Source organism: Thrips palmi, unplaced genomic scaffold (genome assembly GCF_012932325.1).
Source record: "Thrips palmi isolate BJ-2018 unplaced genomic scaffold, TpBJ-2018v1 HiC_scaffold_6, whole genome shotgun sequence".
NCBI classification, from domain to species: domain Eukaryota; kingdom Metazoa; phylum Arthropoda; class Insecta; order Thysanoptera; family Thripidae; genus Thrips; species Thrips palmi.
The window spans coordinates 2,358,901-2,380,170 of NW_023144633.1; the positions used below are offsets into that span (position 1 = coordinate 2,358,901).

The 21,270-nt window shown below is 49.6% G+C and overlaps 4 protein-coding genes across 11 annotated transcripts; 2 read left to right on the plus strand and 2 right to left on the minus strand.

Annotated features, from left to right (window-relative positions):
• Positions 1 to 2,707: 2,707 nt before the first annotated feature.
• LOC117652073 (glycerol-3-phosphate dehydrogenase, mitochondrial) lies at positions 2,708 to 15,615 on the minus strand. 8 transcript variants are annotated; one of them, XM_034396727.1, is made up of 14 exons: positions 15,470 to 15,615; positions 8,698 to 8,811; positions 8,451 to 8,622; positions 8,132 to 8,354; positions 7,836 to 7,999; positions 7,412 to 7,718; positions 7,134 to 7,327; positions 6,866 to 7,060; positions 6,524 to 6,774; positions 6,287 to 6,445; positions 6,004 to 6,192; positions 5,795 to 5,893; positions 5,413 to 5,536; positions 2,708 to 2,961 (listed from the first exon to the last, which is right to left on the minus strand). In XM_034396727.1, exons 2-14 carry the CDS (start codon positions 8,785 to 8,787, stop codon positions 2,939 to 2,941), a joined length of 2,190 nt encoding a protein of 729 aa, XP_034252618.1. In that variant the 5' UTR covers positions 8,788 to 8,811; positions 15,470 to 15,615; the 3' UTR covers positions 2,708 to 2,938. The 8 variants fall into 8 exon arrangements, 7 of the variants coding, with proteins under 7 accessions (XP_034252618.1, XP_034252617.1, XP_034252619.1 ...); XM_034396726.1 differs by lacking the exon at positions 15,470 to 15,615 and adding an exon at positions 10,021 to 10,176; XM_034396728.1 differs by lacking the exon at positions 15,470 to 15,615 and adding an exon at positions 9,833 to 9,966.
• Positions 11,646 to 13,409, plus strand: LOC117652076 (circadian clock-controlled protein-like). The gene is made up of 5 exons (XM_034396735.1): positions 11,646 to 11,823; positions 12,084 to 12,330; positions 12,476 to 12,609; positions 12,905 to 13,057; positions 13,197 to 13,409. The coding sequence occupies exons 1-5, from the start codon at positions 11,757 to 11,759 to the stop codon at positions 13,352 to 13,354; spliced, it is 759 nt and encodes a 252-aa protein (XP_034252626.1). The 5' UTR covers positions 11,646 to 11,756; the 3' UTR covers positions 13,355 to 13,409.
• LOC117652075 (protein takeout-like) lies at positions 15,199 to 18,686 on the plus strand. The gene is made up of 5 exons (XM_034396734.1): positions 15,199 to 15,408; positions 16,945 to 17,191; positions 17,712 to 17,845; positions 17,929 to 18,081; positions 18,151 to 18,686. Exons 1-5 carry the CDS (start codon positions 15,333 to 15,335, stop codon positions 18,303 to 18,305), a joined length of 765 nt encoding a protein of 254 aa, XP_034252625.1. The 5' UTR covers positions 15,199 to 15,332; the 3' UTR covers positions 18,306 to 18,686.
• LOC117652078 (mitochondrial import receptor subunit TOM22 homolog) lies at positions 18,618 to 21,136 on the minus strand. Its single transcript, XM_034396737.1, has 5 exons — positions 20,981 to 21,136; positions 20,599 to 20,734; positions 20,136 to 20,247; positions 19,922 to 20,049; positions 18,618 to 19,814 (listed from the first exon to the last, which is right to left on the minus strand). Exons 2-5 carry the CDS (start codon positions 20,713 to 20,715, stop codon positions 19,764 to 19,766), a joined length of 408 nt encoding a protein of 135 aa, XP_034252628.1. The 5' UTR covers positions 20,716 to 20,734; positions 20,981 to 21,136; the 3' UTR covers positions 18,618 to 19,763.
• Between the last annotated feature and the right edge of the window lie 134 nt (positions 21,137 to 21,270).

Below are 21,270 nucleotides of genomic sequence, written 5' to 3' on the forward strand. Positions count from 1 at the left end.
CACCCCTGTAGTCCTGAGTTATCGATGCATCCCCACCCTAGGCCAGCCAGACCAGCCCTACGAGGAGCCCCCCCCCCTCACTGCGCCCGGAGCCCCCGGCCCCTCCAGCCCTGCGGCCCCACCACCGCGAGGGTCTCCATGGCAACCCCTCAAGCTGTTGCTGCGGCGGTGGAGGGCGGCGGGGCGGGGAGCCCTGCCCGATCCCCCGGCTTGCTCCAGCGGCTCCAGCCCTGCCGGCCGGGCGCATGGCTGGCTGGCTGGCTGGCGCATGGGCAACTCATCAGTATTCACAGAAAAAGAGAGAGGGCGAATGTGAGGAAAGGAATGGAAAGGAGGCGAGGCGAGCAGACGTCATCATGTTTAAGCCCCGCTGCTGTCTCTGTCTTTGTCTCTGCCTTTGTCTTTCCGTTCCGCCGGGCTTTCAGCGCTTTCATCGCGCTGCCGGGCTGCCGCTCGCCCCGCACGCAAAACATAATCAACGTTTTCGCTTGCAGCCGTTGACATGAAGCCTTCAGCTTTTCGTCTCCGTCTCCAGCGTCGCCAGGCTTCACTCCTCGCAGCAGAATCCTTATTTCTGCCCGGCTGGCGACATGTCACGAGTGCATGTGAACTCAGCAGACCTCATCTTCCAGTGTCTCTCCGCCTGGAGTCTGCAGTTGGCGTTGCCGCCGCGCCTTGCCGCTGCGTCTTCTCTCGGCCGTCTCCACGCCGCCCTTGTCGAGGAACAAGATCTGCGCAGTAATAACGGAGGACACGGCACTGCCACCTGCTTCCCCGTCCCCCTCCTCGCCCCGGCCTTGCGGTAGTCAACCGCCCCTCCGCGCCGTGCCAGCCATGGCCTACCTCACACTGGCCTCAGCCTGGCCGCGCTCCAAATTACCTTGGAAACGGTGAAAACTTGATGCACTGGTCGCGTGCCGCCGCCGACGGGGCCGGTCGAGGGTTCGATCCCCGGCAGCGCGGAGCCGAGACCCCGTTCCCTCATTCCAACCCGGTCACCTGCACTGCCGAAGAAGTTCTCTGAGCCGCGTCTCTCTCGCACCCTGACGTTACGCCCCATGAGTGCGAGAGAGACAGCGCGACAGTGACGGTGGTGAGCTTTCACCCCCGACCCACCGCGCCGCCGTGCACTCATACGCCGCCGTGGCGCGCAACGCGTACATGATACTTTACGAGTGTGGGCGTGTAAATTCCAGTTGTTGCCGTGGCGACCGTGGCGTGGGTGGGGGGAAACTTTGAGATTGTGGCGCGGCAGCCTCGGCAGCGCGGCCGCGGCGCATTGGGTATCCGACTTTACAGCTTTACTTCGCTTCGGTTCGCTTCGGCGGGGACGCGAGACACTCCGCCGCCTCAAAGTGGAGTGTTTCGACGTGGACTCCTCCCTGGGACTCTGGGAGTGCGCCGCGTGGGAGAGGCGCGGCTGCGCTGCGGGCTGCATCCGGGCATGTCTCTCTCGCACTCATGGGGCGTGCCGTGGGGGTGAGAGAGACAGAGCTAGAGGCGAACTGCTCGGAGGCATCGAGTGGCGGTGGAATATTGGACAGTGTGCCTCCCGCCGCGCGTTCGGGGCGTTCGGGGCGTCCCCGTCCTCCCCCTTATCCAGCCCGGGCCGCTCCGCGCTGCTCCAGGCGGCCTAGGCCCTTTCCCCAGACTGCAGCGCGCGGTGCCTCGAGGATTCCGCCCGGAAAATATCGCCAACACGGCGTCCTTGTCCTTCTTCGCGTGTGCCTCGCCGTGCCGCGCGCCCCAGCTGGGCACCGCGCAGCGCGCGGCGTGCAGGCCCGGCGCGGCCGCCCTCTATTTTACCTGTACAGTGTACAATTTACGCGCCCATGTATATCCTTGCTTGGAACGGGGCAGAGAGGGGCGGGGCGGCAACCCGCCCCGTCCGTTCGGAAATGATGGCACCGCGCCGCCGAGCGGTCTGTCTCTCTCGCACCCCAACGGTGCCCCACGGGCCGCCCTATGAGTGCGACAGAGACAGAACGACGGAACAACAACTCTTCGGAGTCAGTCTTCTTGGGCCCGCAATGAGGGTGAACGAGAAACACGCGTCTTACGCGTACGCAGTCGACCCCTGCGTCCCCCAGGACAAAGAACCGCCGTGTGCGCGGAGGACAACAAGTAGCCCGCGCTGCTGGCCGCGACCGCCGCGACGGATGGCCGACAATGCCAACGACACCCTCGCGAGCCCTCCGCCCGCCGCGTGGACCCTCCGGGACCGAGACGTCGTGATGAACGCACGGTTTAAGAGGCACGACCAGGAAAGTCAGTCGGTTCTTGCAAAAAAAAAAACTTATTCCTTTTCTCTATTACCCTTTTTTTTTGTAACTTTGCCGCGCTGTTTGGCTGTGACTGACCCAGAGTTTCAATATCAATACCGGATAGTGATATTGAAGAAACTTTTCCAGAGCCCACGCCGCTGAGGCCTACCCGGGAAAAGCACCCCCCCCCCCCCCCCCAAGCCGTAACTGCCTCACGACCGCACGACACAACAGTGTTGCGGGAGTGCCTATCTTCTGTTTGACAGGCGCTCCCTCGCCTTAATCTTTTCCCCTGTCTACCTGTCCCGGTTAAGCTCACTTCGTTCGAAGTCTGTGAGGGGCGCGGACGAAAGGAAAATTGACTGGGTTATTTTCGTAACAACATTTATTTGTCAGAAGTATGAGTCAATAAGATGCTTCCCTCCAAATGATCACTGTCAGTCTCATAATAAATAATTTATTACACAATCAGAAAGACATGCCCCCTGTCTTCAAGTTTACACAATCTTGTGGTAACTCAAGTTTTTGGCTTTCAAGCCGTGTGGTAATAATAATGTTAATGTGCTGGCCAGATCAAAAAAAAAATCTCAATCAAATAAATAATGAGGTACTTTTCCTTGAGAAGTCACAGCTCAGGAGATGGAACAGTAGCTGTAGGAACACGAAGGCCATTTCTACTGCAGATAATGTTCACCGCCTGGAAAAAGACCTTGAGTTGTACTGGCAATTTTAAAGCCCTCTAATAAAACAATGAAGCTGTCATTTGTTGCTGCTATTGAAACCGGTGACCATGACACATAAAAGCAGATGACACAACCCACACTAATCCAACACTTAATGAACAAATATGATGGAAGGCTTAAAAGGAGAGTACGACTGAGCGAGCAATGTCTATGAAAAGCCCAATTTCAAGTGGGGCATTTTTCCCAACAATGAAAAAAGCAAAACATATCAAGCACCAAACAACAAAGAAAAGTGCATTCATTGAAAGGTAGCAGATTCAAGTTACATACAGTTCTTCAAACAAAACCAAAAAACAAACAAAAGGACAATAAGGTAAAATTAAATAAAATAAATATTAATCACAGAAAAATAATACCAAAATGTTAACATAAAAGGTGTAGGTAAAAAGAAAGATGAATAGTGATACATTTACTTTAGAAAAAGATAATAGTTAAAAGTAAATTAAAAATTTCAGAGAGGTGTACTAGGGCACAACTTTCTGAGAACAAGCACATACATAAAGTTTTCCATTCATACACTGCACTGAAAGAATATTAGCAAACACAAAGGTAGATATTTGTTTGCGTGCAAACAACATACAGATCCATTTGGGCTATCTTCACACTCTTGATTAAGAAAGTCCACAAAACATGCCAAAAGGAAAGATAAATACATACATTACCTAAAATTAAAGTAGTTGATTCAATTGCAGTCAAGAGCACTCAGCATGAGAAATCCATCCTTTCAGTCACTATCAGTTTGTGGTTACAACAGTGAAAGAAGAATAGTACTCACAATTCTTAGATTAAAAAAAAAAAAAACAAGAAAATCGGAAAATAGAAAGGTATTTAGACCACCTAATTGTTAGTTAAATATTTAAGGGCATATAGTACAGATTAACGGAAATTACAGTAAATTTATTTTTGGGAGCCCTTTTGGGAAACATTCAGCTAAGGGAATAAACTAGAAACCTTACAACAATGGCATGCTGACAAGAACCACCAACTGGAAGCATCAAGCTCATATCAACATGATTTGATAAGACTTATTTTGAAACCTATGATTTCTAGCAAAACAAGAAACTTGATAGAAATTTAAACCATTCACTAATTTTTAAAATAGTGGCTTTACACCGTGCAATGAGAGCATGCCTCTGTTTTGAGTGCTGAGGTAGTCCGAATGCTAAATTACCACAGTTGTAAGACAAAACAACCTGAATTCATTGACACCAAAAATATTATTTATTATCAAATTTCAAGTTGAAATCAATACCATAACGCGACAGATAAGCTTCTATCTGTTGACACAGCACAAAGGTCTTGACAATAGGTGACCAAGATACAGTTCATTCAATAAATAACAGAGATAACTAAATGTGTCATCAAAGTTACAAAATAACCTAAGGAACCACAATCAATTATCAGGAGATTCAATTAGTTGATTCATTATGTAACTTTACTGATGTAGAAGAACATACGACTAGAAGACACAGTGAGAAAAGAAGAATAGTGACTTCTATGCAGATAATAATAAGATTCTTCCCAGTCACCTACTTTCTGTATACACAATTTGTCCGTCAACAGGAGTGCACACCAACCCCTAAGCAAGGTACATGATGAAATTTAAGTAGTTATTTTTTTCTCCCTTCTACAAAAGGCCCACTCCCAAGCCACATTTGTGTACAAAATTGAAAAACATGTAGAAGGTCCCTTGCAAACAACATAGCATATTTTTTTCACAACACCTTAAAAAGCATGAGCAAAATAGCCCACTTGTAGCTACATACACCATGTATGCAGAAAGAAAACATTCACAGTGACACTGAGAAGAACGTTCGTTCATTGTCCCTAGTTGCCATTCTGCTGCCTTTTTCATTAATGGCACAATTATTATAATTACTTTCCTTATTGTAAAAATTCCTCTGAGGTTTTCCAGAGGGATTCCATAGTGATGTAGCAAATACTGAAGTAGCTAAAGGACAGTATTTTTTAGTGTTCCAAAAGAGAGAAACCTGTCTCTACAGAGAGTGGAGCTACATAACAAACTCAAGAGTTTGTGGCCACTTCACATCAAGCAGGCCATTATATGAAATTTGTTTAAAAGCTGGAAAGAATTTTCATTTAAGAAAAGGAAATTAATCTAAATTTAGATGGAATATGAAAATATCCCGACAGCTTCCAAACAAAATTTTCAAGCAGTGAACAGATGAAGCATAACTAATGTGCTACCATTGAGCCCAATATAGCATACCAGCCCAAGAACCAGACAAACTTTCATAATAGCATGATGGCCCACTTGTCATGAAGTGCCTTTGTGATAGAGAAGACAGCAATTCTGACAGAATTACATAGGTGATGGTGACATGTAAATGAGTATTGCTTAAAACGGACATAAGCATGATTGATAACAGTGATTTAAACGCCACCTCCACTGCGCTCCACCGAAACCTTCTTCATAAGACCCTCTTTCTCAACGACGGCTTCCTGCATCTCAGCCATACGTGCAAACCGTGAGTATGCCACAGCACCAGACTTAATTGCTGACATCATCTAAAAAAGAGAGAGAGCAAAGTGTTAAGGCTACACAAATAGAAAAATGTAAAGAGCATGCGGAGACCACATGGGAACCACCCCGGGGAACATGTGATCGCCTCATGGCATGATACTACAATAGATTTTGACTCTCAGCCATGAGACATGGCACGATGCCAATCACTGGGTGATTACTGGGTGGGGTAGGCTTGGCTTTTTTACCCCTCCTCTTTTTCTAAAACTGAAGTAGACTGTATCAAGTGGTGAGGACAGTACCTGCAGATATTCATCAAGCTCAACTTGGCCATTCATGTTGGTGTCAATCTCTTTGAGGATTTCGTGTAATTCTTCTCCAGACACATCTTCACCAAAGCTCTAAAAATGATAAAATTTTGCAAAAAAAGGGGTTAAAATAAAATCATAAAGACAGTAAACAAATAAAATAGAATGAACAATTACAGCAACTCAAAGATTTCAGACATTACCTTCATTGATCGCCTAATATCATTGATAGATACATAGCCCTTGTGTTCTTTGTCAATCATTTGGAAGCGCTTAATGTACAACTGCATTTCATCCTTGGACAGGTTAATGCTCATCTTCTCCCTGGAAGCACGGTTCACCTGTTGTCCCATCTGCTCAGCAAGGAAAGCAGTAGCCTTTTCATACTGAACCTGTGAAGTCAAATAATATAAAATTAAGTAAATTCCCAAACAAATAATGATTTTCAAAAATTCCACAATTATTACTGCTTGTGCCAAAACCAACCTTCTTTTCTTTCTCACTCCACTTGAGTTCTTCAGCCATAATATCAATAACAGTTGGCAGGGCTTCTTGAGCTGCCTGGTTGTTCAGGAAGGCTAGTCGAAGGCGGCGGGCAATCATGTCAATAGCTGTGCAAGCATACTCTCGCACACCATACCGAATCTTGAAAAAAAAAAAAAAGATATTTTTAAAACACACTCTAATGGTCATACTCTTACTAAGAGAATTAGCTAGTTCTACCTCGGCATCAATGTAGGGGAACTCAGGGTGGATCCTCTTGCCAATAATGGGGAAGCGTTTGCCAGTCAAAGAGGCCAGCTTTGCTACAGCAAAGGCACGGTCACCGTAGGACATTGACAAGTGTTGGGCGACCTCGCATTCCAGACCAAAATCTTGTACAAGTCGAATGTACATGGTAGGAGTCCAACCATGAGCGCCCTCAATCAAAAGACCATCAGTTTGGCATTCTTTGGTAGCAGGTAGCTTGCATGCTAAGGGAAAAAAGAAAACAAAATCAGCGTTACCTAAGACAAAGACAGTTACAGTGAATGAAATTTGTATCTGTTGCCACAAATATGATACCTTTAACAGCTGCGTCTATGGTGTGCTCTGCCATAGCACGGTAAGTTGTCCACTTGCCACCAGCAATTGTCACAAGGTTTGAATCACTGACATGGACAATGTGGTTTCGTGCAAGTGACTGAGTATCCTCTTTGTTAGGGTCTGAGACCAAAGGACGGATACCACTCCATGCCGACAATACATCACCTCTCCTGACTGAAAGGTGCATTTTTATTACAAACTGTTCAAATAAAATCAGTAAGGGGTAGTTTTATGTTCTTGAACATACCCTCAACATCAGGATTGAGGTAATTCTTCACTTCACCCAGAATAAACTCAATCTCATCTTCAGTGGGCTTTGGATCATGGGTTACATCACAAAGACGGTCAGTGGTTCCGGCAATAGTCTGTCTTTGCCAAGGCAGGAAGAAGATGACACGTCCGTCTGATGTATCAGGATCAAGGAGTCCCATCTGGTCAGGGCTGGAATCAGGAAGTAAAAGGCTCTCATTAAAAAAAATATTACACTATTTCTGAAGAAAAGAAAAGAAAAGTTGACAATTGTACCTGTAATATCCAGGAAGCACAATGTGCACACCAGAGCTTGGACAGCAGATTTCTTTCACCTTCTGATCATCCATCTTCCTGATGGAGTCAGTGAAAGGACCAGTGGCATTGATGACACATTTCGCCTTTACATCCCACTCTTTGCCAGTTAACTCATCGCGCAGTGAAGCTCCCTGGACAACCCTCTTGCCTGTAGCGTCTTGGCCGTGGATCAATTTGGTGACACGAACGTGGTTTGCAACTGTTGCTCCATGTCGAGTAGCGGTCAGAGCAATGGCAAGGCACATCCTAGCATCATCTTGTTGTCCTAAAAAATTTTAATTATTATAATTACAATTCTTATACATTATCCTTCTTAACTGCACCATAAGAAATAGTAAAAATATTTGTAAAAATAAAAATGTTATAAAACATGCAGACCAACCATCATAGTAAACGATAGCTCCACAAAGTTTGTCTCCACGCAACATAGGGAAGAGTTCTAGGGCATCCTTCTTTGAAAGGTAATAACTGCTCTTCACACTTTTTGAGCCCGCCACCAAATCGTACATCTTGATGCCCACCCAGTAGTATGGTATCTGCCACCACCTATGCAACACAGGACAATACAACTCCCCCGTTTTTTGCAACAAATAATCCCAGCTCAAAGAACATTGAAACATGCAACACCAACCCACAATTTATCTATGTCCCAATACCCTTATGGCAGAAAACACTCACGTGTATACAGGCAACATGATGGGTAGAGGATGAGTTAAGTGTGGTGCTGACTCCAACATGTTGGTCCTCTCATGAAGAGCTTCTTTCACCATCCGATATTGATCAATATCCAAATTAAAAATCGCTTTTTGGAGGTAACGAACACCACCATGGATAAGTTTGGTTGAACGACTGCTGGTGCCAGATGCAAAATCGTCCAATTCGACAAGAGCTGTTTTCAGGCCTGGTTTAGGAAAGAAAATGACAACGATTAGAGGTATGAAGGAAAAAGTTTTCAAGAATGTTACATCTAGAGCCCCAGGACTCAAGAAAATCATACCCCGAGTAACTGAATCCAGAGCACATCCAGCTCCAGTAGCACCTCCACCAATAATGAGAACATCAAATTCATCTTCAGTTTGAAGTGATTTGATCTGTTCATCGCGAGGAGGGAGAGTGCGTTTTGCTCGTAGTTTCTTTCCACTGATTTCAGCTGCTGAAACTCGGCTGGGCTGCAAAGTAATTCAAATATGTAATGAGTGATTACGTAAAAGTTATTTTTATTTCATGATCTAGAAAATACTCACGGCTTCACTGGTTAGCCAAGACGCAGCAAGAGCACCTGCTCCAAGGAACGCTGTTCCAGCGGCCACCCGCCTCAGGTGAGCGGAAGCCATCTTGATGGTTTCGTAGTGTCAGACCTATTTAACAGATCAATAAGAAGACAAGCATTAACATAATGTAAAATATAAGTTTCAACCAATTTTTTTTTTTTTACAAGTTAAATGTAGGAGTTATTATTTATTTTACATGATAAAAAAAAAAATTCAAACGGAAGATATTTGGAGTTGGAGAATAAAAAAGAATGAGTATTGCATCATCATGTGATAATTCCTGCTGCCACCACATGACTCACTGGCCTTATCACATATCACATACAGAAATTAATTTTTGGGAGTAGCTGCATGTGATAACAAGTGACCCTCATGATTGAATAGCAAAGGGTGATTGATACCAAAATAAATAAATAAAACTGATACTTGCAATCAGTGTTTTGAAAAAGGGTAATTCATGGTGTCATGTACCCAGCACCCAGCCAGAAGACTGTACTACTTTGTACACTAAATGAGTCAAATGATAGAAAAAATTGAATTTACTCTGCTAGTAAAGAAAAGTCCCTTAACAAACATAGACCTGCCATGGAATTTCAGTGGGCATAATACCATATTAAAGGCAGATTGATGCTGTAACCTTGGACCTTGAAATAAAGAGGGAATGGAATGACCTCTCATGAAGGACTCGTCCAACATCAGACATGTCTCAACATTTCACAAGGAAAAAACCTCACGCACTTTTATCAGAGCACTGGCTTACAGACAAGAAAGCCACCTATCGCGGAGATACCACCCAAACAAAAGCCTCAGCGGTATCTAAGCTGCAAGGTTTGATTCCATTCAAGCGGCCGCATCAAAGGCATGTGATGAAACAACTGCCTCTGACAATAGGCCGCCGTAGGCCGTGCGCGGCCTAGGCAAGTCTAGGACACTGCAGAGGACACGGTAGACACATTTCTAGGAACAGAGCGCACTGTTCTGCACTGCAGTGGCTGTCAGGCTGAGGTTATGGTTGCACCCGAAGCTGTCCTACTTGACGGTCTCCACGAACCTGTCAGGGCGACACGAGGCTTCCTCCGGCGCCGCACTGCTCCCCTTGCCGACCTACCTGCGACTCGCGCCGCGGCAGAAGTGCCCGTCGCGCGAGTGACCTTGGTGGGCATAAGTGATCTCATGCTAAGCCCCGCGCAGCGCGACCCGCGATGTGATCACTGCCAGTGGCATGCTAGACTAGCAGACGACTCACGGACCAGTCCGATTCCACGTCCGTTTTCTCGCTCCAAAACGCCCTTTTACCTTATCAAGATAGTCCGATGGGTGCTCGGGGTACTCGACCGTACTCCTAACGGCCAGTTTCGGGGGTCTGCGACATCCAATGGTCAGCTGTTTATTTTAAGGACGGGATAGAATCAAAGTTTTCTACAGCGTAGCAGACGCCTAGCAGACGCCAGGCGACCACTGCCCTGTGGAAGATCCTTGGCGCGGCCCGAGTCCTGGGCGCGGCGCGCGCTTCCGAGGGGGCCGTGGAAGGACATTCTGGCGGCAAATTTGAACGGCAGCGCGGACGTGCCGCGTTACATCCTTGGGCGGGAAATGGGGGGCGACGTCAACGTGCCTCTTAGAAACCACATGGCGCGACTGCCTCCTCGGGGTCACTTTGCTTTGGTCAAACAAAACTAGTGCGTGTGATGAGGCGAATGACTTTTCGCGCCCCCCTCCCCCCACTGGATCCTCGCTCGATAATCTGTGTGACCTTCCCCCATCTCATTCACCCCTGCGGTGACGCGAGAGACTGGGTCAGCTTGCTGGACAAGATTCAGGCCACCGACTCGCATGAACTTGGAGTCGTTGATTTGACCGCAGGTACACGGGTCCTTGGTCAATGTCGTTGGAACCAGTAGTCGTTTACGGCACGGCCAGCAAGCTTTAGTTTCCACTCCACTACTTACAGTGTATACCAAAGTGTATTGACGTCGAAGTATTGACGTCTGACTATTGATATGGGACTATCGACGTCGGATTATTCACCTCGATTGAGCACACAGATGCAAATAATCTATTTTTAAAAAAATATTTTTTGAAAATTTAATTTCAGTGCAGGCCTAGACCTCTATAGAAACAGAGTTCTGCACCGAGGCGAGCGTGATCGGCGACCACGCAGCATTTATCGAGTGACCACTATGTCCTCCGGAACTGGATCCGCGAGGTGGCGGGAACCAGTGAGCCTGCTCCATCCCAACGGAGACACAAGGGCGCCGGAGACGAAATGGGTGTGCGGTCCCGCCAAACACGCCCGCACTACCCCTCTGCCCCATTTGACCTGGGAGGAGCAGTGTCTGAGCGTTGGCGTCGTCCCTGGCCAAAACTTTTCCGCGTAGATTGTTGAGGTTTCTAGCAAGTGGCCCGGCGGCTAATTCTGCGAACCAAAAGCCGTATACGGGCGGCGGCCGAGTCGCAGCCGAGCGGCCGCCGAAATTCGCGATCTTAATGGTCATGATCATAAAAAAGGCTATTTTAATTGTTATTTTCGAACCTTCTCCATCTGAGTGTTATGTACTCTGGATGGCGGTATCAACCCGAGGCAAGGTCACCGGGGAGACGAACCTTGTTTTATAAGCCTATAATAACATTGTACTAGCCAAAAACCAGAACTGCCGGCACCGAGCAGCGCTCCGTCCTGCTTCTTCCTTCAGGCGCTTCGACACTCGTCTCGCTTTACGGCAGGGTGGGGGAGCCCCGTCGGTTATGCCTGGAAGTATTATGATATCAAGTTCATGAGTGTGTGCTCGTGTTGGTGTACGGACACACACACACAAGCACGCGCGCCCCTCCAGCAAACCGCCTGCTGGCCTGCTGCTGGACACAGTCCGAGCGGCCGAGGCTGTCCGAGGTGACGAGGCACCGCGATGTCTTCCGTTCAGACAGACTGGAGCAAGGACTCGAGCGGGTAGGACGTCGCCAGCCCAGCCAGCCCCCCAGGACTCCCACGACCCGGCCGCGTACCTTGCAGCTCGCCGAGCCACCCCGCCGCCATGCTCCACCGACAGGGCCTTCTCGTGCTGCTCGCCGTCGTGAGCGTCGCGACGGCAGGCAAACTGCGTGAGTGCGCGGAGGGCTGCGGAAGAGGGACGCGCTGTTGGCCGTGGCCTTGCCGGGCCTTGCAGTCCGCTGTCAAGGCCACCAAGGCCGGCGACGAGGCTGCGCCCGGAACTGCCTAGGCCCGCCACGCCTCGGAGGGCGAGGGGCGGTCGTTCCGGACGCAGTCCCAGTCGCCGCGGTGCCACGCGGTCCCCTCAGAGGCGTTCACTCCGTTTTCACTCTGAAGCAAGCGAAGTGACTCCGCGTGCCTCGCTTTGCAGCCGCCCACATCATGCGGTGCGCCAGGACGGACCCCAACGTGGACCAGTGCCTGCGCGCCGCCGTGGCCGACGCGCTGCCCAAGATGAAGAATGGCCTGCCCAAGCTCGGCGTCGGCCCCCTCGACCCCCTGCTCATCTCCGAGATGCGCCTGTCCCAGGGCAGCAACAGCCCCGTCAACCTCGACCTCACCTTCACCAACATGTCCACCACCAAGTTCCTGGACGGCGTCAAGGTTGAGAGCATCCAGTAAGTGCCGTCGGTTGTAATTACTGCCGCCAGCCTGGTTCCGATCATGCCGACGATGAAGCGTTTCGCAGCCAACCGATCCCGGACCCTGGTCACCCTGGTTTTTCACGATCGCGACTTTGTGACGGCACCCTGTCTGTTGCAGCTTCGACCTGGACAAGATGGTGCTGACGGCGGAGTCCGTGACCCCCACCGTGCTGGCCGTCAGCAAGTACTCCGTCAAGGGCAAGGTGCTCCTGCTGCCCATCACCGGCACGGGAGACAGCCGCGTGGAGCTGAGTAAGCGTCTCACCGTCTCTGCGAGTCACTTTCGCGTCACTTGCATCACTTTTCGCGTCACTTTCGCGTCACTTTCGCGTCACTTTCGCGTCACTTTCGCGTCACTTTCGCGTCACTTTGGTGTCACTGGTGTCACTTTGGTGTCACTTTGGTGTCACTTTGGTGTCACTTTGGTGTCACTTTGGTGTCACTTTGGTGTCACTTTGGTGTCACTTTGGTGTCACTTTGGTGTCACTTTCGCGTCACTTTCGCAACCTTGTCAGTGACACAGATACATGCCCGTTTCTGTTCGCAGACGACGTGAAGACCAGCCTCCGCATCACGGGCAAGCGCACCAAGAAGTCGGACGGCAAGGACTACTTCGAGATCACCGACGTGAAGGCCAACATGGTGCCCAAGAAGATGAGCCTGCGCCTGGACAACCTGTTCAACGGCGACAAGCAGCTGGGTGAGTACGGAGCACCGGGAATCCCGGTCGGCACCGCCGAATTCCACATGACTCCCGATGGATGCGCATCGCGCGTGCCCATCTGCATAAGTGGCCTGTAAGCTAACGCCGCGCCTCGCCGGCCTTGCCGCCGTTCCAGGCGACACCATGAACAAGGTGCTCAGCGAGAACTGGGAGCTGGTGTTCAACGAGATCTCGCCGTCCCTCAACACGGCGTACGCCGAGCTCTTCAGGAGGCCGGCGCACGCCCTCTTCATCCACGTGCCCATCGACGGCATCATCCCGGAAAAGCTGTGATAATTGTACAAAAATGTGAATTAGACTTAATAAAATAATGAATTCAAACGCCGCATCAAGTGTGTTTCTTTGCGAGAGCGTGCTGATCGAAAGTGATGCGGATTCGTATCGGGAGATAAGGAAAGCACGTGGACCGAAGCGAACCTGTCGTCGGAATACGCCGACATAATTCGTTTAATCGACGCGTTTTGGTATTGTTTAACCAGTTCCACGGGACGGCGTGGCGCCCCCTCGAGCGGATGAGTTTATTATCCGGAAACTGGATTTGAATGGCGAACACAAACTCCTGCCGGCACGCCACTCGTGGAAATTGCCGCGCGGTTTCGCCCGGCCGAGTACGACCACTCCATCCACTCCACTCGGAGACTAAGCTGGTGGGGTTGAATCGGATTGAATGCCGGCCAGGGCAAGTCTAGCCGCTCTGATAACTGGTGACGCGCAGTGGACTTGACATTCACGGAACACAGCTGATCGCTGTCACCGGCGGTTATCGCAGCCAATCGCAGTTTCAAAGGGACCGGGCTGGATTGCGCAATTCGTGGGTAATCCTGCCTCACATTGAGTCAAGTTGAATCGAGAGCCGCGGCCGGCTTTTAAGTCGTCAAGGTCCTGTGTTGAAATTCGGTAATGTCGAATAGGCCCCGGATGATTGGCCGCGACGTCTCCCACCCCGCACAGTGGGCCAGAAGACCGGTGAAGGCGGCAAAAATTCTAGACGCGTTTTGAGCGCCAGAGTCGCTAAATGAGACTCGAACCGGACGTGTGACCCCACCAATGGATTGCTCTCCGAACGAGGAATCAATCGGTGGGGTCACACGGTCGGTTCGAGTCCCATTTAGCAACCTGGAGCTCCAAAACACGTCTAGAGTTTTGGCCGCCTCCACCGGTCGTCTGGCCCACTGTGCACCGCCCCCTTTTTCGTGGAAATCGGTGGAAATGGTTTGACAGAGAAGGAGGAGCGGTCTCTCTCGACTCGAGCGTCTGCGGGAAGTGCAGAGACAAGGCTGTGGATAAGTGCGCAGCGCAGGTTGCCAGCCCTGCTTGACGGTTTGCGGTGTGGGTGCACTGGCCAGGAGACACTGCGCGACTGATCTTCAAGTGCATTCCCCTCGTGTCCGCGTCTATCCACGTCTACCTGGCGCGACGGAGTCACGCGACCGATAGGTGTCAACGGGTCGGGCCAAGTGGTTCAGCCTCGGCCAGACAGACAGCCCCTCAAGTTCAAAGTGGCTCGGCGTCAGAGGGGTTGCCTACCTCGAGGCGCGAGTCTGCCAGCGATATCCGCGACACTGTACGAAACGGCGCCGCCAGACGGGCACTGTACCACACACTCGCGGCGGCATGGTTGCCCCTCGCCGATCGACTCCAGCCCATCCATCAGTCTACACTATTACAATGTGGTTAATTCGCTGAGCGATCCCTCCAGTGCGATAGCAGAATCGTGCCCCCCCGTGGCGGCATCGGCGACAAGGTGCGAGAGAGCTCCAGCCCCACGCGCTGCACTGGAGTGTCGGCACACTATTCTCATCGCGCGAGACAAACAAACAAAATATTTCTATTTTTACAACAGGTGCTGGACGGGGTCGTCTGCTGTCCCGTTTGCCGTCCCGCAGCGGATTCTCGTTCGGCCGTCCTCGGCGGGGCGTTCGGGTTCGGAGTGGTTCGCAGCACCCCATTGGTCGGTCGGATTCTGCACAGCGCTTTTGTTGTTTAAGGCCGCTCCCGAGGAGGTGACACCGCCGGGCCGGGGCGGTGGTCCAGACGGTCCAGGCATCCAGACGTCCGGACGGGACGGACCGGGGCCTGGTGGGGACTGCAGGCACGCCGAGGCACGCGGCCGACCGGAGGCGACTGGAGTCTCAGCCGGCCCGGCCCGGACACACGCTTATTCAGTGTCATTTCCTCGCCTGCGTCGCATCGCAGCGACTAGACTTGCCTCCGCGTCGCTCTGCAGTCCTCGCCCAGCCCGCGCCGCAAGATGCTGCTGCGCCTCGTCCTGGGCACGGCCATGCTGGGCATCGCCTCGCTGGGCGTGGCGTCCGCGGGGAAACTTCGTGAGTAGAGTGTGTCCGAGTGCGCCGAGGGGCGTGCCTGCGGTGAACAAAGGGAACTCACCCTGGCGTGGCGTCGCGTCGTCGCAGCCCCGGTGATCCCACTGCCGGCGACAGGTTGGCGATGTTGAAGGGTCCGGGGGGCCGTAGCGACTGCCGTAAAGTGGGCTGGCCGGCCCAGACGCCACGCCGAGCGCCTCTTCAAGTAGTGCGTGGTCAGCACGGCGTCGGCGGGGCGCGGTCTGGGCGCCGCGCGGAGAGCCCCGCAAGTCCGCGACCGGCGCCGCCACTTGCGTGGCTTTGCGCGTCGCTCGGTCTGATTAGTCAAGTAGCACGCGAGCGGACTGGTGTTTTGGCGGCGCCGCGCCGCCCTGCCCGCATGCTCTCTAATGCAGCGGCCGCCGTCGACGTCATCGCGCGCCTCGCGCAACCAGCGACCGCCGGAGTCCTAATCATCCTGCTCACACATCGGGGCCACCGCCAACAGGCACTATTTCCATTCGCCGTGCCTCGGGCGTCCCGGTGACAACGTTGGCGGCGGCCCCGGAGAGGACCTCATTTCCGGGGGGTGGTTCCGGGGGAAGGCCACCAGAGGGGCCCGGCCCGCCCGGAGAGAGCGCCGGAGAAATCAGGGAATACCTCCCGGAACGATGCGAGCAGCGTTGTCTTTGTTGTGCGCAGAATGAGTACAGCACGAGCAGACAAATTTAGCACAAAGTGCTACGCCTCCGCCTGTTACAGTTGCCACGCGTGCGACCGATGTTAAATTCATGACCATAGTTTTCCGAAAGAACAAAAAATCGTTCCGCGCAAGGCTTGTTTTTCTGCGGCTCTCGCGGCTTCTCGCAATGATAATCACGATCAGGAAACGACCGCCTGCACAGCATGGCATCAAATTACAGGCACTCCAGCCTTTTTCCAAAATAATGATCCCAACGGGTTTGGAGCGCCACAAGTCACTGGCGGGTGCCGGCAATGGCACCCATCCCGTTCTCGGCGGCCTTGGCCGTGGCCTTCGAGGCCTCCACGGTGGAGTGGGGCGCAAGCCTGAGCCTGAAACACGGCTGCATCGTCTTACTCCACGGCGCCGAGGCCGTGGTGGCCGTGCTGCAGCAGCCCGTGTCCCTGTCTCTCTCGCACTCGCGCGCCGTGGCGTGGGGGTGCGAGAGAGAGAGAGAGAGGTGCCGGCAGTGGACGCGACACGTGGACGACGCCGCACGCCGGTCGCGGCGAACGTGTCTGTCATGCTGACCACTCGACGGTCACTCTAATTTCGTAACGGCCACCTTGTCTCGGAGAAAAGTGCGCGTCCTTGCGCTTTGCTTCTCTCTCACTCTCTTCCTGCCTGTCGGCGACCGGCAGCCAGTCGGCACCAAGTTCATGGGAACGCGAGCGCGCCGAGCAACGCGTGTGCCTGGGCTTCCCTGGCCGGGAGGACACTCCTAGCTTGAGGACACGGGGCTGTCGGTGGGATGGGCTAAAGCTAGGAATCGTTCCACGGAGACCCGAGCCTCACCCTGCCTTCACGTGGGCCCACAGCCCCGGACATCAAGCGCTGCGTGCGGTCCGACCCCGAGCTGTCCGAGTGCCTGCGCGGCGCCGTCGAGGAGACGCTGCCCAAGCTCAAGAAGGGCCTGCCCAAGCTGGGGCTGCCCGTCCTCGACCCGCTGTACGTCCAGGAGCTGCGCATCACGCAGGGCGGCCAGGGCCCCCTCAACATGGACCTCACCCTCAGCGACCTCGTCACCACCGGGCTGCTCGACAACGACAAGGTGTACTCGGCCAGGTAGGCCCGGCACAGTGGGCCGGTGGAGGCGGCCAAAACTCTAGACGCGTTTTGAGCTCCAGAGTCGCTAAATGGGACTCGAACCGAACGTGTGACCCCACCAATGGATTCCTCGTTCGAAGAGCAATCCATTGGAGGGGTTACACGTTCGGTTCGAGTCCTGTTTAGCGACTCTGGAGCTCAAAACGCGTCCAGAGCTTTGGCCGCCTCCACCGGTCTGCTGGCCCACTGTGCCCAGCAGGCCAGGCACCGGGACTTCCCTCCCCCCGCCTCTTTCCCCTTTCTCTCTCATCCTGCCATCGAAGCGTGGTTCGATTCGAGACTGGGCCTTCCCCCTCTTCGGTGCGAGTGAAGTGGCGACCGCTCCCTCTCTTATCTGGCACTTTGATTAGATTTGATAAATTTGAATGCCAAATGTGGTTATTAAGCAGTGCCACTAGTCCTATTTTTAAATATTTGGCGGGTTCGTCAAATTTGTCATTTTTTTGCACCGTTGAGTTAATTTTTTTTTGTTTTGCAGCATAGACCTTAACAGTATGACCATCAACGCGTCGTTCGTGTTCGCCCGCGCGGTGGTCAGCAGCAACTACACTATCAAGGGACGTGTGCTCGTTCTGCCCGTTGTTGGCCAGGGCGAGAGCAAAGTTGTGTTACGTAGGTGTTTTCTCTGAAGGTGGTTGACTATAATTTACTCTGAGACTTCCAGGGTACTTATTTCAGCTCATGTCTTTGCTCAGATGAGTGTTTCTGCGTGTGGAAAATACAAGGAAAGAAACTCACCAAGAAAGATGGCAAAGATTATTTTGAAGTGATCGGTGTGAATTTGAAAATGACTCCAAAGAAAATGGAGATGCGCTTTGATAATCTATTCAATGGAGACAAACAGCTCGGTAAGCCCAAGTCACTACCAGAGTTCCTTAAAGAAAAGAGGTGATAATTAATTTCCCATTTTTTCCCAGGAAATACTATAAACAGAGTAGTAAATGAAAACTGGCAGCTGGTCTACAATGAGATTGGATCATCATTTGAACAGGCTTATGCTGAAGTAATCAAACAGCACACTAGAAGTCTCTTCCTTCATGTTCCAATAGATGACTTCCTACCAGTAAAGTAGTGGTTTCTTAATTTTGGTACAGGGGTCACCTGCGCATGTTATTTAAAAATTAGAAACTTTGCCTATATAATTGTACCAAAGTGCATAAGTGAATCTGGATAGGTCCTTTTTCCAGAAAAAGAGACAGATTTACACTCAAGTTAATCATTCATTCATTATTTTTTTTTACCTATTGTAACACTACTACAGTACAGTACACTGATGCCTCTCGGTCACGTGATGTTTCATACGAAAAGTTTGGGGGAATGTTGTAACATTCAAATACAGCAATATAAGTTTCAGTTAACTGGTGGGAAAAAAGAAAGAAATGTATGAGCCAAATGCAACTTCCCTTGAAGCATGTAATACCAACAGAAGCAAATAAAATATACATCAATCAAATGCAGAATTTGAAATATAGGAAATGCTCATCCACTTCCACTCCTCACTAACTCACAGTAGCAAAATACATTCTAACACATAGTTTGATTGAGCAAGATGAAACACTCCTTAATAAAGTTTTGAAGTATGGAGATACCTAAACTCATGTGAGATACTGAAAACAATGACTAGAAGATCTTATGTGCACAAGTCCACAGCACCTTTTCCACTCCATTATTGTGAGTATCAACAACAACAAAAAAATACATAAAATACCCTGCTGCTGCTTCAAAAAATGAAGATTACCAACAAATTTGATGGAAGTGCATTCAACATGACAGATAAACAGCATAGCTGCGTACAAACCTAACAGATATGCACTATAGGTAAGAACCAAGGCCAGAGTGCATTATTACATCATTAAAGTTTGACTGACATATAACTATGCTGTAGTCTTGGTTCAGCCACATGTGATTAGTTTTTTTTTTAATAACCACTATAAAACAATTTTACTACATTTGTACAAGTTACTCTAACCTTTGGAGATCGGAACTGGATTACAACTATTGTACAGTAGGTTTGATTCTACAACTGAAGAAAAATGCCTAATTGTAGACCGTAGATAATACCAGAGAAAGGCAAAACTTATGGATAACATAAGCAGTCTTATCTATTTGAACATACTTACAGATGTGAATTTAGTAAATTTCAGAATGGCAACAAGAGATTTCAATGGATAAAAATTAATCCTGTGCAGTGCGCCTTGCAGTAACAACTGAATTATACATGAAACAAAATATGATACCTGAAGAGTAGAGGATGACCCAAATGGAAATTGTTTTAGAGTTACAATAGTTATTTAAGTACCCCAAACTGAAGTTCAATTGAATTAATTCATGGCTGAGTAGATCTCTTCATTAAAGATTCTATCTCTTTTCAGTTGGTTAATGCTGTATAGAATTTTACTAGCTTCAGATACACCTTTGATTCAATGGTACAACCCATAACCGACAGTTTGGCTACTACATATCCTAACTTCCTCAAGCGATGAGTTTTCTTCATGTCCCACAATATTTCTATTGTACCAGTAGGTGATGATTATCGTTGAGGAGGTCCCATGGCCATTGCAGAATTTGGTCCCAGCAGAACCTACTCACAAAAAAAAAAAAAAAAAGAACAACCCAAAATCATATTAACAATTTTTGTAATTAAAACACAAACAACAATGTGCCTTTACGATTAAGACAAAACCTGACCTGTTTGGTTTGGTTGCGTTGTTGTTCTTCCATTTGAGCTCGTTCAACCTCCAATAAAACGGGAGCGAAGAGAATAAGCGAGGAACTAAATATCACCCAAAATGCTGACCGGGAAAAGCTATATAAACCTAATCAAGAGAGTGAAAAAAGTTCATTATTAGTTTAGATTTATAGAGGCATGCAAACAAAGACACACCGAAAACAACTTACTGACCTTTGGCACCACCTACAGCACCAGTAGAGAGTGAGTAAGATGCATTACGAACAGATTCAGGGAACATTTCAGTCAAGCCCCACAATCTCTCGGCCAAGGTTTCATCTAAGTCCTGAAAGACAAGTTAGAACATAAATATGTAACTCAAAAGTAGTGCAAATATGCAACTGCGTGACCATGAAGAGGGTGTAACTGAAAAACAGGGGAAGTAATACTTTGACGGTTTAGATAAATTCAAATAAAACTGTATCTCTCTGCAGTAAATAAAAGTTGGAGATGAATACAGCATATTAGTGCTGTGATACATCAATGACATAAAAAGAAATAAAATGTATGGAAATGAATTTTGAGCACCTAACCTCAACTTACAAACAGCTGTATGCCTACGGTAATTAACAGGAGTCTCGATTGAAACAAGACCAAAAACAATAGTGCGACTTTGGCCACAAACTTGAGTCCTTACCTCATCATCGTCGTCTTCTAGTTCTGGCAGAGCTTTGGGTTTCTCTGGTGTCATGTCTTTGCTGCTTACTGGCAATGACTCTACCCCACTGTCCAAGTCTAGTTCGCCGGGAGCCATAAGCCGAATTACAGAATACCTGGTCGATAAATGGAAACACAACTTAGAACTGAGTGGCGCTAAAGTTGACAAACTATCTGCCTTTAGGTTGTTTTGATGGGATAAATAAGCACAGCTACCGAAGCAGCGTGTTCAAGGGTTCGGCAGTTCATTTGCCCTGTGACGTCATGCTGGATAAAATTGACTCCGATTCAGATTCGAGGTAAATTTAACTGAATTCCGTAGCGAAAAAAGAGCTATTTGGCAAAAACAATTAAACACGTACCTATTATGAAGGTAGAACAGCAAGTATCAGAAAGAAATAGGTACAATCGGACGAATTTTAGCAGGAATCGACCGGTCCAAAAAACCTTAGGGGCACATGGGAAAGAATGGACTGCAGGGCGGGCAACGTGAAGAAATGCAGCAAACAACTAACCTTTTGCCCTTGCCGATTTGACACCCACGTTGATTTAACAAGATGAAAATGTAGCGTTAAAAGATAATTTTTCAGCTTGCTTCCCACAAGTTATATCAACAGAATAAATTTATCCAAACTAAGCAACAAAATAAATT

What these genes read in the sequence shown, in the direction of transcription:
- LOC117652076 (XM_034396735.1), top strand. Translation starts at nt 11,757, where the DNA reads ATGCTCCACCGACAGGGCCTTCTCGTGCTGCTCGCCGTCGTGAGCGTC. An exon ending in CGCGACGGCAGGCAAACTGC is followed by an intron (nt 11,824 to 12,083) that starts GTGAGTGCGCGG and finishes CTCGCTTTGCAG; the next exon opens with CCGCCCACATCATGCGGTGC. An exon ending in CAACGGCGACAAGCAGCTGG is followed by an intron (nt 13,058 to 13,196) that starts GTGAGTACGGAG and finishes CCGCCGTTCCAG; the next exon opens with GCGACACCATGAACAAGGTG.
- LOC117652075 (XM_034396734.1), top strand. Translation starts at nt 15,333, where the DNA reads ATGCTGCTGCGCCTCGTCCTGGGCACGGCCATGCTGGGCATCGCCTCG. An exon ending in CGAGAGCAAAGTTGTGTTAC is followed by an intron (nt 17,846 to 17,928) that starts GTAGGTGTTTTC and finishes GTCTTTGCTCAG; the next exon opens with ATGAGTGTTTCTGCGTGTGG. An exon ending in CAATGGAGACAAACAGCTCG is followed by an intron (nt 18,082 to 18,150) that starts GTAAGCCCAAGT and finishes ATTTTTTCCCAG; the next exon opens with GAAATACTATAAACAGAGTA.
- LOC117652078 (XM_034396737.1), bottom strand. Translation starts at nt 20,715, where the DNA reads ATGGCTCCCGGCGAACTAGACTTGGACAGTGGGGTAGAGTCATTGCCA. An exon ending in TGCTGTAGGTGGTGCCAAAG is followed by an intron (nt 20,050 to 20,135) that starts GTCAGTAAGTTG and finishes TCTCTTGATTAG; the next exon opens with GTTTATATAGCTTTTCCCGG. An exon ending in AACGCAACCAAACCAAACAG is followed by an intron (nt 19,815 to 19,921) that starts GTCAGGTTTTGT and finishes TTTTGTGAGTAG; the next exon opens with GTTCTGCTGGGACCAAATTC.
- LOC117652073 (XM_034396727.1), bottom strand. Translation starts at nt 8,787, where the DNA reads ATGGCTTCCGCTCACCTGAGGCGGGTGGCCGCTGGAACAGCGTTCCTT. An exon ending in ATATTAGGCGATCAATGAAG is followed by an intron (nt 5,894 to 6,003) that starts GTAATGTCTGAA and finishes TATCATTTTTAG; the next exon opens with AGCTTTGGTGAAGATGTGTC. An exon ending in TTCGGTGGAGCGCAGTGGAG is followed by an intron (nt 2,962 to 5,412) that starts GTGGCGTTTAAA and finishes GTCTTTTTCCAG; the next exon opens with GCGGTGAACATTATCTGCAG.